At 43.1% G+C, this 18,078-nt stretch overlaps 1 protein-coding gene across 1 annotated transcript in view; it reads left to right on the forward strand.

Moving 5' to 3' along the window:
• LOC117359685 overlaps window positions 1-18,078 on the forward strand; it is a 58,788-nt gene that overhangs the window by 12,971 nt on the left and 27,739 nt on the right. The window contains exon 5 of the mRNA XM_033942901.1: window positions 1,381-1,454. Within this exon, the coding sequence (XP_033798792.1) occupies window positions 1,381-1,454 (74 nt within the window). The remainder of the gene's footprint in view (window positions 1-1,380; window positions 1,455-18,078) is intronic.

Raw genomic sequence — 18,078 nt, forward strand, 5'->3', positions numbered from 1 at the left:
TGAAAGGACATGGGGAAGACGGGGGGGAGAAGGATGCTGAAAGGACATGGGGAAGACAGAGGGGGAGAAGGACGCTGAAAGCACATGGGGAAGACAGAGGGGGAGAAGGACGCTGAAAGCACATGGGGAAGACAGAGGGGGGAGAAGGACGTTGACAGGACATGGGGAAGATGGGGGGAGAAGGACACTGTAAGGAAATGGGGAAGAGAGAGTGGGGAGAAGATGCTGGCAGGGAAGAAGACAGAGATGCCAGACTATGGGGGGAGCAGAGGGAAGCAGATGGGTGCCAGACCAATTTGGAAGGGGGGAGAAAGGGAGAGGCACAGTAACAGAGCAAATGGAAGACACAGAGAGAAGAGAGACAGTGGATGGAAGGAATTGAATGAGAACATGAGGAAAGCAGAAACCAGGCAACAAAGGTAGGAAAAGAATTCTATTTCTTTTCTTTTTTTTGTTTTTTTTTGCTTCAGGATAAAGTAGTATATTAGTTGTGTTGATAAAAATTTATAAACATTAGAGGCTCTGGTAGAAACCCGTTTACAAAGTATGTATTCTTCCCAATTAATATTTCCAAATTAATAAAGTCTTTTTGCTTATTTGTAAATGGGTTTCTACCAGAGCCTTTAATTTAGTAGCATAATTAAATGAAATAACTATTTCTGAAATTTATAGGGACGGGCGGGGACGGAGGGGATTCCTCACTGGGTCGGGTGGGGACGGGTGGGATTCCTCGCGGGGACGGGTGGGATTCCTCACGGGGACGGGTGGGACTTTGGCAGGGACAGGTGGGATTTCTGTCCCCGTGCAACTCTCTACTCCCAAACCCCTGAAAAACAACCCAAGTATGGATTAAACAATCCCTAAAAAGAAACAAAAGTGCCATACTATAGAAACCTGTGATCTGATTGAGTCACCTAACCCTCCCCTGCTCCAAGTACAAAAAAATTGGATTGTGAGCCCACTAGGGCTATATAAACGTGCCTTTAATAATACAGTATATTAGATAGATATACAGACTCTGCTTCCATTATATGCATGTCCTAAAAACAGACTGGCTGGGACTGTCCCAAAGAAACACTGTTCTAGATACAAAAGGAGATGGCTTGTTTTCACTGAGAGTGAGATAAAATGTTAGAATATTCTTTTTATTTTTTTTTTACCACATATATTGTAGACTTGTGGATTATCAATTATAATAAGCAAATGGAAAAGTTGCATATGATCATCTCTGTTCTGTATAACAAACAGGTGTTGCTATGGCAATGAAAAATAATGAATACAACCAGTATGGGTCTAGCTATGCTAGATTTATGAAACGTAATAATGGCTGCATCTCTTGTTTTCTTCTAAATGCTAAATATGCTCTCTTTTTATTTTCAGATTTTCAAACTGGGATATATGGCAAAGGTTTATACTTTTCTTCACGTGCTTACACAGCCTGCAAATTCTCACCTGTAAGCTTGATACCAGAATATTAGTACCAGTAATAGCAATAATAGTAGTAATAGATGTAATAGTACATTTTCTTAACTACTTTTCACAAGGAAACAGCAAAGCAGTGTAAAACACAGTCAGTTCATAGGCAAATAGGTAAGAAAATAGAGTAAATGTAGCAGTATAAAAGTGGATTTTAAAAAAACTACTAAAGGTGAGTGATAAAAAAAAAAATTGGTACTGTGGACTGAGATCCAAAAAGGGCCAGGAGAGATCTGTTTTGTGGCATAAAGGTTTTTATTATAGCAAAGAATTTGTTATACTTATTTGAGGAATGAGGACAGTGGACCCTGCATCAGAGAATTTACCACAGTGTAGCCTGGCTAGAGACAGGGTAAACTTCAATGCTGTGATAACATGGTAACTAATGATGGCACCTGTCACTTATGAGTATTTGCAGACATTTATAATGACTTCTAGCAATCTAAAACAAAGGCCAAATAAACTATGTAACCTTCATTGTCTGGCAGTGCCCCCTCCTTCCAACTCTGATTCAACCTTTTAAAACTATACTGCAAACATTTTGAAGCCGCGGCATACTAAATGAAAGGCGATTAATCAAAAAAAATTTTAAATTATAAAAACATGTACATTAGCTGTATATTAACTTAGAAAAGGATTTGCCAGTGTAGAGCCTTTTCTAAAATATATGACTACCTTAAACATCTAAAACAGGGGTGCCCACTAATGCTGCCCGATTCAGGATTCAAATTGGTTCACCGATTCAAATCAGGTGAATCGATTCGAATCGGTTCATTTTTGCTAAAAACCAGACTCACCGATTCAGCTGCAAGACGATTTTCATGCCGCCGGCCGCCAGACTCTACCCATCTAATGTAACTTCCGGTTTTGCGAAACCGGAAGTTATATCAGAAGAAACGAAAGTAGTGGGAGAGTCAATCGGCAAGCGAGCGGACCTTGTGCAGCAGACCTTGGCAGCCGGACTCTACCCATCTAATGTAACTTCCGAATTTGCAAAACCGGAAGTTACATCGGAAGAAACGAAAGTAGTGGGAGAGTCAATCAGCAAGCGAGCGGACCTCGTGCAGCAGACTTCGGCAAATACTATTTTTGGCTGGCTTTCCCTGCATTTTTCCTCTCTGCCCCGCGATTTAATATCCAGTCCAGAAAGTAAATGAATCGGAATGGGGGCTGGTGAGTCTTAGGGGCTAGGGATGGAAGCTGAAATCGGCAGGGGGGCTGGAAGCTGAAATCGGCAGGGGGGTTGGGGATGGAAACTGAGAATCGGAATGGGGGCTTGTGAGTCTTGGGACCTGGGGATGGAAGCTGAAATCGGCAGGGGGGTTAGGGATGGAAACTGAGAATTGGAATGGGAATGGGGGCTTGTGAGTCTTGGGGCCTGGGGATGGAAGCTCAGAATCGGCAGGGGGGCTGGGGATGGAAGCTGAAATTGGCAGGGGGGTTGGGGATGGAAACTGAGAATCAGAATGGGGGCTTGTGAGTCTTAGGGCCTGGGGATGGAAACTGAAATCGGCAGGATAGCTGGTGAGTCTTGGGGGCTGGGGATGGAAGCTGAAATCGAAGGGGGGCTGGTGAGTCTTGGGGCTGGGAATGGAAGCTCAGAATAGGCAGGGGGGCTGGGGATGGAAACTGAGAATTGGAATGGGGGCTGGTGAGTCTTGGAGGCTTGGGATGGAAGCTGAGAATCATTTCTGTAGGCTATCAGAAATTTGCTTAATTATCTACTCACACAGAAAAGCAGTAAAAGTCAATAGGTTCTCTGAGTGGGAACAACCTGTTTGATCTTGCACTCGTGTCATTGACCAATTGTATATCGCTGTTTAATTTATCACATTGATTAATTTGAGCACACGTGAGGTGTCCTATGATGGTGTGCAGGCAGAGGGTGATTAACCTGTGCTTTATTGCACTGGAGAATTTTCTCCCCTTGCTTACCTCTCTCGCTGAGGACACCCTGCTTCAGTATAATCATTTATATGATTTATCTTATAAACATTATTACGTGATCTTTTCCTCAAGTGCTGAGACATCAGGTTGTTCCCACCTGTTGACTTTTACAGTGAATCGAATCGAATCAAAAAATCGATTCAATAGGGTGAATCGAATCGAATCGAAATATTTTTCTCTGAATCGGGCAGCACTAGTGCCCACACTTTTTTGGCTTGCGAGCTACTTTTAAAATGACCAAGTCAAAATGATCTACCAACAATAAAATTAAAAAAAAAAACACAAAGCACACTGTATGCAGAGAAATGTTAATTATCCTTTATATTTGGGGGGGGCTCAAAGAGGTCAAGGCAGATGACTTTAAAATATGCAATGTCACCGCAGTAACAACTATACAAAAAAATAGAGAAATATACCTCCTCCCCTTTTACTAAACCACAATAGCGGTTTTTAGCACAGGGAGCTGTGCTGAATGCCCCGTGCTGCTCCTGACTCTCATAGACTCCCTGCGCTAAAAAATGCTATCGCGGTTTAGTAAAAGGGGGCCATAGTGCAAAATATAGATAGCAGATATAAATTCTCAAAACAGTCACATTTTTATCACTAAATTGAAAATAAAATCATTTTTCCTACCTTTGTTGTCTGGTGACTTCATGGGTCTCTGGTTGCACTTCCTTCTGACTGTGCATCCAATATTTCTTCCCTTCTTTCTGCCTCCTGCATGCTTCCTCTCCTCCAGACCTCATTCCATTCCCCAACCAACATCTCTCTCTGTCCCTCCATGAGTCCAACTTTTTCTTCCTCTCTCCCTGCCCCCTCCCCTTTCATTTTTTTCTTTCTTTCTTTCTGTCTCTGTCTTTCTTTCTCTCTCCCTGCCCCCCTTCTTTCTGTCTGAATTTCTGTCTGTCTTTCTCTCTCCCTGCCCACCCCCCACTCCCCAAGCCACTGCCACTGCCAATTTCTCTCTGGTTCCCCGACACTGCAAAAATCAGGCCAGCGCAGCCACTGCACAAGTGCCAGGCCCACAAGCCTCCCCCCCCCACCCCCTCCCCGACATCAATTCTGACATCAGAAAGGAAGTTCCGGGGCTGCGATTGGCTTTCCTGGAACTTCCTCTGTGATGTCAGAATTGACGTTGGGGAGGGGGGAAGGCTTGTGGGCCTGGCGCTGGTGCAATGGCTGCACCTACCTGGCTTTTGCAGCGTTGGGGAAGCAGGGAGAACACAAAGGCAATGCGAGTCTATTGCAGAGCCCGAGATGGGCTCCACGATCAACTCATGTTGCCCTTGCGGTCTACTGGTCAATTGGGATCGACCTTTTGGGCACCCCTGATCTAAACCATCAACAGAGACTGCTCAGCAACATACATGTATAACTGTCAACATTTAAATGTATTATGTTGGTATTTCAGAACATAGATGTGTATATAAACCATTATGAGCTTCCCTGGGAGAACAATATAGAAAATTGAATAAATAAATAAATACATACATGCATACATACATACACAAGTACATAAGTACTGACTCATAGATATATATTTTGGCCATGTTAGATATTTCTACATCTAGATGCTCCCAATTAAGTACAGATCTCACAATGATTTGGTAGAATTGGAAACATGATGACAGATAAAAGCCAAATAGCCCATCTAGCTGAAGGGAAATGGGTAAAACAGAGGGGGGAGAAGGACACTGAAAGCACATGGGGAAGACAGAGGGGGGAGAAGGACACTGAAAGGACATGGGGAAGACATAATAGGGAGAAGGATGCTGAAAGGACATGGGGAAGACAGAGGAAGGAGAAGGACGCTGAAGGGAAATGGGAAAGAGAGAGTGGGGAGAAGACCCTGAAAGGAAATGGGGATGAGAGAGTGGGAAGAAGACGCTGAAGAGAAATGGTGAACAGAGATGGGGAGAAGATGCTGGAAGGAAAGAAGATAGAGATGCCACACTATGTGGGGGAGAGGAGGGAAGAAGATGGGTGCCAGACCAATTTGGAAGGGGGGGAGAAAGGGAGAGGCACAGTAACAGAGCAAAAGGAAGATGCAGAGAGAAGAGAGACAGTGGATGGAAGGAATTGAATGAGAAGATGAGGAAAACAGAAACCAGACAACAAAGGTAGAAAAAAATTTATATTTCTTTTTTTTTTTTTTGCTTCAGGATAAAGTAGTATATTAGTTGTGTTGATAAAAATTTATAAACAAAGCCCTGCCAGCTGAACATCTCTTTCTCTAGCTCAGCAGCCAGAACTTTGATTTATAAGGAAGGAATAAGCTAAATATTGCAGTACTGAGGCTTGTATGGATGCTGCGGGGATGGTGATGGGGCGGTGAAGGGAATGGCGATGATGGAGCAGTGAAGGGGACTGTGCAGTGACGGGGACAGATTTTTTCCCCCTAGTCATTCTCTAGTTCTCACGTCAAAAGCTTCCCTCTGACTCGGCTTCCTGTTTCCAATTTTGACTGAGCACCGCATTGCCGATCTGAAGTTCTGTTGATGCCGGGGGTAGAAGGAAGCCCGTTGCCGATCTTAAGTGTCATCGTGGGGGGGGGCATTGCCGATCTTGTTGCCAAAATCGGAAAGGTGAGGAAGGGAGAAAGATGGGCCTGTGGTGGATGGAGAGAGTGAGAGAAGGGGCAGATGATGGAAGTGGGGAGAAAGGGGAGAGAGAAGAGGGCAGATGATGGAAGTGGGGAGAGAGAAGAGGGCAGATGATGGAAGTGGGGAGAAGAGAGAGAAGGGACAGATGATGGAAGTGGAGAGAAAGGGGAGGGAGAAGGGGCAGATGATGGAAGTGGGGATAAGGGGAAGATGATGGAAGTGGGGAGAGAGAAGAGGGCAGATGATGGAAGTGGGGAGAAGGGAGAGCAAATGCTGAATGGAAGTGGAGAAAGAGAACACATAATGGTTGGAAGGAGGGATAAAGAAAAAGGACATATGCTGGATGGGGGAAGAAGATAGAGTTAGTGAGATAGTGGAGAGGTGAAGGAAAAGAGTGGCATGCTGTGGGTAGAACATAAGAAGTTGCCTCCGCTGGGTCAGACCAGAGGTCCATCGCGCCCAGCAGTCCGCATCCGCGGCGGCCCATCAGGTCCATGTCAAGTGGTCCCTGAACTCATCCTATAACCTATCACTACTTCTATCCATACCCGTCAATCCCCTTATCCTTCAGGAATTTATCCAAACCCGCTTTGAATCCCTGTATTGTGTTCTCTCCAATCACAACCTCCGGGAGTGCGTTCCATGTGTCCACCACTCTCTGGGTGAAGAAGAACTTCCTGGCATTGGTTCTAAACCTGTCCCTTTTCAGTTTCTCTGAATGCCCCCTTGTACTTGTTGTTCCCCACAGTCTGAAGAATCTGTCCCTGTCTACCTTATCTATGCCTTTCAGGATCTTAAAAGTTTCTATCATGTCTCCTCTAAGTCTCCGCTTTTCCAGGGAGAACAGCTCCAGATTTTCCAGCCTGTCGGCATATGAAAAGTTTTCCATACCTCTTATCATTTTCGTCGCTCTTCTCTGGACCCCCTCAAGTATTGCCATGTCCTTCTTGAGGTACGGCGACCAATACTGGACACAGTACTCCAGATGCGGGCGTACCATTGCACGATACAGCGGCATGATGACTTCCTTCATCCTGGTCGTGATACCCTTCTTGATGATACCCAGCATTCTGTTTGCTTTTTTTGAGGCTGTCGCACATTGTGCTGATGCTTTCATTGTTGCATCCACCAGCACACCCAGGTCTCTTTCAAGGTTACTTACCCCTAGCAATGATCCCCCCATTGTATAGCTGAACATCGGATTCTTTTTCCCAACATGACCTTGCATTTCTCTATATTAAAACGCATCTGCCACTTTTTTGCCCACTCTTCCAGCTTCGTTAGATCCCTTTGCAGGTCTTCACAGTCTTCTGTGGTTCTAATCCTGCTGCAGAGTTTGGTGTCATCTGCAAATTTGATAACCTCACATTTTGTTCCCGTCTCCAGATCGTTTATAAATATATTGAACAGGAGTGGTCCCAACACCGACCCCCTGTGAAAAGAGGGAAACTGAGGACTGCATAGTAAGAAAGAATTTAATTTAGATGGAGGCAGAAAATAAAGAAGGAAAACCAGAGAAGGGAAGAGAGAGAGGAGAGAGAGAGATGCCAGAGAACGGGTAAGGAGACAGAGATATCAGATATGAGCGGAGGAAATGAGAAGAGAGAGATGCTAAAAACCACAGGGGGAAGGGAAAGATCAGAAGAGAAATCTCTCCTCCTAATCTCGTCACTAAGAGTCATCTACTCCAGGAGAGACACAATCTTTTCTGTCAAAGCCCCTCAAATCTGGAATTCTCTCCCAGCTAATATAAGGGATGAAAAACCACTTGGTAAATTTAAAAACCTATTAAAAAGTTGGCTTTTTAAGGAAGCTTTTAATTAAGCTATATGCATTTTAAATTCCCCCAAGACTTTCTTTTCTTTAGAAAGAGTTATAAGTAAAATCGAGCAGGTAATCTTTTACCCTTCCTTTTGTTTCAAATTCCTACCCTGTTATATTTACTTTATAAATTGTATTTAATCCATTTTATTTTTTCCTCGTGTTTGGTTGGTACATAGTTATGGAAATCATTGTCTAAGTAAACTGTTATTCGTTTTTATGTCACCCTAATTTGTAACACTTTTTGTAAATCGCATTGAAGTAAGATTTTGCAATCAAATCAAAATTTTATTAAACTTGAAACTTGATGAAAGGAGAAATATGCCAGACCATGAGGGAAAAGAGGGAAGATGATGGAAGCCAGATCAAAGGGGGGAGGGGGGTCTAGAGGAGAGATGGAAGGGGGAGTCAGACAGTTTCTGGAAGGGGCAGACAGTGGATGGAACGGGCAGATGCTGGATTGAAGAGACAGGGCAGACGCTGGAAGGGAAAGAGTGAAAAGAAGATAAAAGCAGAAACCAGAGACAACAAAAGGTAGAAAAAAATCATTTTATTTCTATTTTGTCATTAGAATATATCAGATTTGAAATATATATCCTGCTAGAGACATAACTGGGGACTGCAAAGCCCAGGCAGTGCTTCTTTAGCTTCTAGCTGACTTAGGGCTCTCTCGGACCAGGGGGCAGTTGCACTCCCCTAACACTATTCCTGTCATGTGTTACTGCAGCATTCTGTTAGCATGATATTTCTGTGCAGCATTCTATAATAATTTTGCTTGTTCAGTTTTCTTGATAGTAGAGGGGATATATGTGAAGGGGAGGGGAGACAGGGGTTTTGTTGGTCCTTGCTCTGTATATTTATATTTATAAAATGACAATTGTACAGAATATTCTTTCTTTTTATACTTTAATAAAATATGTTCAATATAAAATCATAACTGAGACTTGTGCAGATGGGATCAGATGGTTTGTGGGGACTGAGCTTGCGGAGACGGGGCGGAAATGTGTTTTTAATTTCAGTCTTAGTAGTTTGCCAGTCCACAAAATAATTATTTTATTTCTGCCAGTCCACGGGGGTAAAAAGGTTGAAGAACACTGCTCTAGAGCAGAGTTAGCAGCTGCGCTGAGGTGCAGGAAGGTCCCCCGATGACTCGTCTGCTGACTTTGCTCCGGAAGAAGTAAGTTATGTCGGAGGGGGTGGACCCGGCAGAGGCAGTTATCGTGGGTCCTTGCCGCAATTCCCTGCGTCTGCCGGGTCAATCCCCTCCAACATAACTTACTTCTTCCGGAGCAAAGCCTGGAGTCATCGCGGGACCTTCCAGCACGTGGCTGCCTACTCTGCTCCAGAGCTAGTACGTTGGAGTGGGGTGGACCGGCAGCCGGCAGCTACAGTCATCGCGAGAAAGGAGCAGGACTGCTGGAATGAAAGAGTGGTGCAGGGAGAGAAAGGGGGCAGTGTGGTATGGAAGGGTTGTGCTGATGGAACTGATATACAGGGAAAGGGGAGAGAGACATAAGGGGGAAGGATACTGGATGGAATTGGATCGGAGGGAAAGAAAAGGGGCAGATGCTGATTGAAGAGGGGTGGATGGAGAGAGAAAGGGCAGACATTGGATGGTAGTGTGGTGGGTAGAGGGGAAGCCTATGCTAGATGGAAGTACAGATGGGAGAGATAAGGGAGCAAATGCAGGAAGGAAATGGGAGGAGAGAAAGTGGGGAGCAGACGATAGAAGTAGACAGAGAGAGGAGAAGGTACTAGATGGAAGGGGTAGAGAAAGAGGGCACATGATGGAAGGAGGGGATAAATAAAAGGAGGGCATATGTTGGGGGAAAAGGATTGAGTTAGGGAAATACTGGAGGGGGTGAGGGAAAGAGGTGGCGAGCTGTAGGTAGACAGTAAAAAAGGAAATTGATGATAGGGTAGTAAGAACGTAATCTAAATGGATGCAGAAAATAAATTGAAAAGGAAAATGAGGGAAGAAAGGGATTGCAGAAGAGAGGTATGGGAGAGGGAAGGAGAGGAGAGAGATGCCAGACCAATGGGGGTGAAAGGAGAGATGGAAGGGGGAGGCATACTGTTTCTGGAATATAGAGATGGCAGACAGTGGATGGAAGGAAGAGAGTAACAAGAAGATGAGGAAAGCAGAAACCAGAGAAGACAAAGGTAGAACAAAAATTTTCTATTTATTTATTGCTTTAGGAGACATGTGTCACTGTTTCTGTGGTGTTGCATTGTATGCAGAGTCCAGCTTCTTGCTGGTTCAATTTAACCTTTGTCTATGTAGTTCTATTTTATCCCCCCTTTTACAAGCGATTTTTAGCGCCAGTCGTGGTAGTAGCAGCTCTGATGCTCAGAATTCTATGAGCATCACAGCTGTTACCACCGTGGCTAAAATCTACACTACAGTTTTGTAAAAGGGGGAGGGTTAGTTTGTGATGATATTCCATACTAGGCGAAGGTATTTTCTGTGTTCTGTGTGTTCGAAAGACATGGTTTTCTGTTAGGATTGACGGTGTAGGATTGATCTGTACTAGTCTGGCTTGTTTAGTTTTACAATGGGTGTATTGATGTACTGCTCACTGCAGTATGTAAGATGCTGCCTTTTCTTAGGTACTAATGTGTGACATGTGGCTTGTTACTAATAATCATGTTTTTCGTACAGATAGAGGGGGGTACCAAAAAATGATGGGCCCCGGGTATCACATATGCTAGGTACACCACTGAGTCTCTGTTTCCATCACTTCTCCGTGAGACAGTTCCACGCAACTACCGAGGGGGTCCCTGCAATGGAGAATGTAAACTCAGAATGGGCCAGCACTGGCTAATTACTCTACGAATCTGTTGGGCTTGACGTGAATGAGGCAACACAGGTAATATTTGTGTCCCGCTGACGGTTGGACCTGTGTGTTGCCTCACTCAAGTTAAGCCCAACAGATTCATAGAGTAATTTTCCGGTGCTGGCCCATTCTGAGTTTACATTCTCCATTGCAGGGACCCCCTCGGTTTGCATTTACCCAGGTGGGGGGGGGGGGAAATTTGTCAGAATTATTGACTACCGGGAGTGGGACCTATCAGAATAGGGCACTTCAAGTGTAATGCTTCTGTGTATTGTGATTATGCCATGGAATGTGATCAAGTGATGGTATCCTCATCTGGCAAGCGATTTCAGTTGCGAGCCTGCACTGATTGTAACACCCAACAGGTAGTATATGCCATTAAATGCCCTTGTGGCAAGTGGTATGTGGGTCAAACTAGAAGGAAAATTATACTCAGGTTTGGTAAGGTTGATATGCCATTGGTTAGCCACTGGGTTGAGGCGAGTCATCAAGTGAGTGATGTCAGGTTTGTAGTACTGATTCATGTGAATTTGAATAGGGGAGGGAATGTGACTGACGTGTTATTACATAAAGAACAGCGGCTGATCCATCAATGGAAAACTGTTGAACCAGCAGGATTAAACAAGGAGGTGGAGTGGCATGTGTTATGAGGAGGAAAGTGGCAGGTGGAGATAATTTAGGTAAACGGAGATGAGTCTATATAAGGTGGGAAGGTGTAATCTGTCTTTAGTTTGGAGGAGAGAGTTGCTACGGAGGATTTGAACCGCATGCTGCTGCTGCTGTTATATGATAAAATGAACTATGATAAGGTAAATTTCATTCATATATGTTGAAATAGTTATGTATAAGTCAAAGTGTAGAGTATTAGGATAATAAGCAGATGGAACTACACTAGTAAATTGAAATTTATTGCAGAGGTGAAATAACTCAGTGAAAACCTGAGGCAGTCATGGCTCCTGAAGACGCTGATCCAGCGAAACACAGCCCTGTGTTGGGCCGACTGAACAATTTGATTGTAGAGTCCAGTGGTAATATCAAAAAGCATAAACTATGGGCTCCTTTTATGAAGGTGCGCTAGGGCTTTAACGTGCGGAAAAGCGCGCACTAGACCTTAATGCCAGCATTGAGTTAGTTCTAGAAGCTATGTGCGCGTTAATTCCCTGCGTGCGCTAAAAACGCTAGCACACCTTAGTAAAAGGAGCCCAATAATCATTGTGGTTGAGCAACATAAGACTGTGGTAACAATTTGCAATACAGCAAGAGAACGTGTGATAATTTTAAAAATGGGACCATGTGGTGTTGAAAGGAACTGAAACCGAAAATGCTTTGCTCCAGACCAGGTTTTCTGGCCCAATGGGATATTCCTGTTGAGCTATTTTATAAAGAAAACAGTTGTGTAGTGTGATTTGTTCACAGAGAGTGTGGTTTGGTAATGTTATTTAAATCAGTGTGATATAAATATATTTATTATGTGGTAATAAAAAACAAACATGATAAGTGCAATAGAAGGCTTCTTAAAGTTAGTATGTATTTATTGTTAAGTTTGCTGAAGCCATTTTATATTCAAAACTGTTTATTGGTCAAAAGAAAAAACATAGTACAAATGTAATACATAGAAAACAAGTAACACTGACCAAGTTTTATGAGAAAACAATCACCCCCCACCCTCAAAAAAAAAAAGGCATGGAATAACATTGCAGGAACTAAAATCATACAGAGCTACAGAATCAAATATTCAAAACATGGCTACGCGCATACCTGGTCAAGGATACCCAAAAAGGCTCCCAAATAAGCTGTAAAGTACGTCCCTGAACAGAATCCATCTCAGGAATATGCAAGCGTTCCATCTTTAATTGATAAATCATCAAAGAACGCCACTGCGATAATGTGGAGGGAATTACATCCATCCAGTGAACCAAAATTGACTTTTTCCCCACCAATAATGCACGCTTCAGAAAAAGACGAATAGGATAAGTCAATAAGGAAATAGAAAAAAGCATCTTCGGATGAGGCAGACATCTAGTATTCCAAAGACGTGCAATATGTCGATGAAGAATGGTCCAAAATCGAAACACCACAGGACAAGAATAAAACATATGCCCCAAGGTGGCATTCACCCCCCCCCACACACACACATTTAGGACAACAAGAATCTAAACGAAGGGCAACACGATAAGCCCTAGCCGGAGAAATGTAAATACGCATCAGCAGTTTATATTGCAATTCAATCAAAGGAATAGAAGCCCAGGATTGTCGCAATGACTTCAAAAAAGACCGTAATAAGTCAACTGAAATGAGAATTCCCAAATCAAGAGACCACCGGTCACTCAAAGAAGCAAAATCATATTCCGGGACTTCCTCCAACAAAATTTTATGATAAAAACGCAATGGAATTAAAGATTGCGCTTCCAAACAACATGCCTCCTTCAGAGAATCAAAAACAGACATCGTTAAAGTTTCAGATGGTAAAGTGCGAATATAATGTTGCAATTGCAAATAAGGAAACACATAGCCAGGAAGGAGCCCATACTCCTGGATCAAATTAGGAAATGGACGCAACTGTCCAGCAGCAGTAAGAACATGATGAAGATATACCACCCCTTTCCCAACCCAAGAATCAAACAACGAAGATTCCAATCCCGGGACAAATTGCGGATTTCCTTTAATGGTCAATAAAGGGGAACTCACTGAGGAAAGTCCAAAAAATGCACAAGTCCATTGCCAAGCCTGACGAACCGAACGATAAATGGGATATTGGGACAACACCCGTGTTAAATACCGAACGGGAGCTTGCAAAAGAGTACTAACAGTGTAAGGAGCAAGGAGTTCAAGCTCCACAGGTGTAATAGAAAAGTAAGAAGTCCCTCTATACCAATCATTAAGATGATGTAATTGACAAGCCATAGCAAAATTATGAATATTAAGCAATCCTAACCCTCCCTTATCCCGAGACAATGTAAGAGTCGTATAAGAAATACGCGCACGTTTACCTGACCACAAAAAGTGCTGAATAGCTCTCCGAAGATGAAGATGATAAACCGAAGAACACAATAATGGCAACATTTGAAAAACATATAACCATTGTGGTACAACAATCATATTAAATAAAGCAATAAGACCCATTAAAGTGAGGGGAAAGGATTGCCAAATACATAATTTTGTTTCTGTGCCCTGAAGCAACGGCTCCAAATTAAGCAAAGGTAAATCAGACAGGGTCCCAGAAATCCATATACCCAAATACTTAATCTTGCCATCAGCCCATTTAAGAGGAAAAGGGCCTTCCCAATCAGTTTGCACCGATAAAGGAATTGCTAAGGCTTCCGACTTATGAGCATTTAATCGATATCCAGAATAATAACTAAATTCCTCCAAAACCCCCAAAGCATGCTGTAAAGAAGACTGTACATTAGTTAAGACCAAAAGCACATCATCTGTGAAGGCCAAAGATTTAACTAAGCCTGATTTAAATTGGACCCCAACCACATCCGGATCATTTTGAAGTGTTCGCAATAAGGGTTCAAGATATAACAAAAACAACAAAGGAGAAAGGGGACACCCCTGTCTCGTTCCCTTATGAATTAAGAAGGGAGCAGAAATACAACCATTTACCAACAAAGCCGCTGAAGGTGACGCATAAAGGGCAGTTAACACCTGTCGAAACCACCCCTGAAGGCCCATATAATCTAAGACTTGAAAAAGATATTCCCAACTAACTTAATCGAATGCCTTCTCCGCATCTAACCCTACTAAAAGTAAGGGTTCCTGCACAAGCTGACAATGCGCTACTGACAACAGTACCTTCCGCACATTTAAAACAGACTGCCTTCCCCTCACAAAACCAACCTGCTCTGCACAAATATAATCTGGCAAAAAAGCGGCCAACCTAGTTGCCAAAACCTGAGATAATATTTTCAAATCCACATTAATGAGAGATATAGGGCGGTAAGAATCAGGACGATGTTCCGGTTTACCAGGTTTAAGAATCAATGTAATCAAAGTCTGATTAGCAGGGGCCGGAAAACCACCTGCAGTAATACCAGCAGTATAATAATCCACTAAGGGATCCGGCACCAAATGCCAAACAAGCTTGTAAAAGTAAGAAGAATAACCATCCCTACCGGGAGCCGTACCACTCTTCATCGCCCTGATCGCTTTCTGAATCTCCAAACCAGAAATAGGACTATTTAAAGCAATTAAATGGCGAGCACTAAAGCGCGTTAACCCCGCATCAGCCAAATAATCAGCCAGAGGCGGACCAGACTCTAACGGCGTTTCCGCATAAAACTGACTAAAATAATCATAAAAAACCTTTGCAATATCAGCAGTAGATGTCATTCTATCGCCCCCCCCCCCCCCCCCCCCCGGATTCCAAAAATGAAATAAAACTCCTTCTATTAGCAGCATTCAAGATATTAGCCAAAAGACGGCCCGGTTTATTACCATATCGATGATACGTATGAGCCCTAACATAAAAAAACTGTTTTGCTCTGTCATGTAAAAGGGCACTAAGAGCTGCTCGGGCGGACAAATAATTTTCCTTATTATGTACTGTGGGAGAGGAAATATAAACAGATTTAAATCGTTTACATTTACGCTCCAAAGTAATAATACCCTGTGTTAATCTTCTTTTACGAGCCACCGTGTAGGCAATAATATCTCCCCTTAAAACTACTTTAAGAGTTTCCCAATAAAGCAAAGGATCATTACGATGTTGTGCATTAAAACGCTCAAATTCTTCCCATTTATTATAAAGATAATTTTGAAAATGTGTGTCAGACGCCAAATACGCAGGAAAACACCAAGGACGATGCAAAAGCGGGTCCCCCAGAAACTGAAAATCTGTCCAAATCAATGAATGATCCGAACACGCCATTGAACCAATTACTGCCTCAACAACATAAGAAAATAAATCATGCGTCAAAAAAATATAATCAATACGAGGCCAAGTTCCATGGGCTCGAGACAAATGTGTATAATCAGAATCAAAAGGATGTAGTAAGCGCCACGGATCCAATAAATGTAAAGCTAGCATAAACCGGAGTGCCACTACCTGAGTACGATCAAGGCTAGGATCTGACACAAGATTAAAATCCCCTAACACCACCAGTGACTCCCCCAAATAAGGGGATATCAAACCAATCAATTTTTGAAAAAAAGCATGCTCGTAAACATTCGGAGCATAAACCCCCAAAAGATACAAAATCCTAGTTTGATATTTAATACGTAACAATAAATATCTACTATAAGGATCTGCAGACAGGCAATGGACTTGGCAAGGGAGATGTTTCCGAATCAAAACCGCCACCCCACTACCCTTCTTATTTTGATTAGATGCAAAAAACACCTGACCAACCCAATCTTTTTTCAGTTTAACATGTTCTACTGCAGATAATTTAGTTTCTACCAAGCATGCAATATCCACTGCTGTGCGATTTAAATATGACAAAATTTTTGAACGTTGGAGAATTTATACCTGAGACGTTCCAAGATGCTAACCTCAGAGAACTAGGAGACTTCATTACAGCCTAAAATCCAGAAAACAAATAAAAAACAAAAACAATATAAGTAATAATACAAGTAATAATACAAAATAATACAGATCTCCCAGACCCCAGCCCCTGTCTGAGAGACCCCTGTAAAGTAACAATAAACAATCCTCCAAGAATGCTCCTGCCCACATAAACCCACACCACTACCATGCCTCAAATAATAAACCAAAACCCCACCAAAATAAACCCATCCCAACAAATTCCCATAAACTCCCAAACATCCCACAAACATCAACAATCCCAACCACCCCCGATCCATACCCACAAACAGACAATCCACCCACTGCATCCTCCCAACCAAAGCGGAGAGAAATGCGGAGTCATGCTTGGTGCTACAGGGACCCCATGCCCCACCGACCCAAAAAAACCCAACAACCATATGAAAAGGAACCCACCGCCCAAAAGAATCCACCAGGCCCATACATAATAAGCACCAGAATTAAAAAAAAAACCCAAGTCCTCAATAAACTCAAAGCACTACTGGTACCCTCAAGATCAATGTCCACAATGGATAACACAGTCAGGTCTTTGACCCACCATCCACCGGTTGTGAATTAAGAAAATCCTGTGCCTTCTTAAAAGAATCAAAAGCAATCCACTGGCCCTCCGAAAAAATCTTCAATATGGCTGGATACAAAAACATAAATTTCTGCTTCCTCTCAACCAGCTTAGAACAAACTGCGTGAAAGGGCCTGCATTTATCCAAAAGAGCAGCAGAATAATCCTCAAATAAACGAATTAGATGATCTTCATATTTCACTTCATCACGTTTAGATTTATATTGCCGCAAAACTTCAGCTTTATGAAAATAATAATGAAATTTCACCAGCACCAGCCTGGGACGAGTCTCCCCTTCACAACGACGGCCCAGGCGGTGCGCCCGCTCCAAGCGCACCACATTAGAGCCCGCAGGAAAACTGAAAGTCTGTTGAATCCAATGCTCTACGGCTCCAAGAAGAACAGAATCAGTAATGAGTTCAGGTAGGCCAAGAATACACAGATTTCCCCGCCGAGAACGGTTTTCAAGATCATCTATTTTATCAGCTTGAGCTCTGGCCAAAGTTTGTAAAGCAGCTAACTCTGCCTGAAATCCCTGAGTCTCGTCCTCAACGGTGGAAACCCTCGATTCCAACTCCGTCGTCCTCCGAGTGGTGTCAGTTAACAATTGCTCAAGACGAGACATATGCCCCGATAGTTGTTCGAATCACGGTTCCAAAGCCGATATCATTGCTGTAGTAAGTTCCGCCAATGCAGATTCAGAAAATTGGGTAACTGCGCCACTACTCCTCCATCTTGTCCGCTCCATCTTGTCTCCATCTAGGCCGCTCCTCCATCTTGTCCTCCACAGATTTTACCCGATCTTTCTTCGTCCCTCTTGCAGCCATCACAGGACTTGGTGGCGATTTCAAATATCTGTCCATAGAAAGCCACGTATTTATCACGATCCTAGGGTTAACCACACGAATTCTCAATAGAAAGAAAAGGTCGATGAGGCCTTAGGCTCCCAGAGCAGGGCTGAAACACGTCCTTCCCCGTTCACAGCATCACGTCTTGTCGAGCTATGTGCGCGTTAATTCCCTGCGTGCGCTAAAAACGCTAGCACACCTTAGTAAAAGGAGCCCAATAATCATTGTGGTTGAGCAACATAAGACTGTGGTAACAATTTGAAATACAGCAAGAGAACGTGTGATAATTTTAAAAATGGGACAATGTGGTGTTGAAAAGAACTGAAACCGAAAAGGCTTTGCTCCAGACCAGGTTTTCTGGCCCAATGGGATATTCCTGTTGAGCTATTTTATAAAGAAAACAGTTGTGTAGTGTGATTTGTTCACAGAGAGTGTGGTT

This window comes from Geotrypetes seraphini, chromosome 4, assembly GCF_902459505.1.
Source record: "Geotrypetes seraphini chromosome 4, aGeoSer1.1, whole genome shotgun sequence".
Classification (NCBI taxonomy): domain Eukaryota; kingdom Metazoa; phylum Chordata; class Amphibia; order Gymnophiona; family Dermophiidae; genus Geotrypetes; species Geotrypetes seraphini.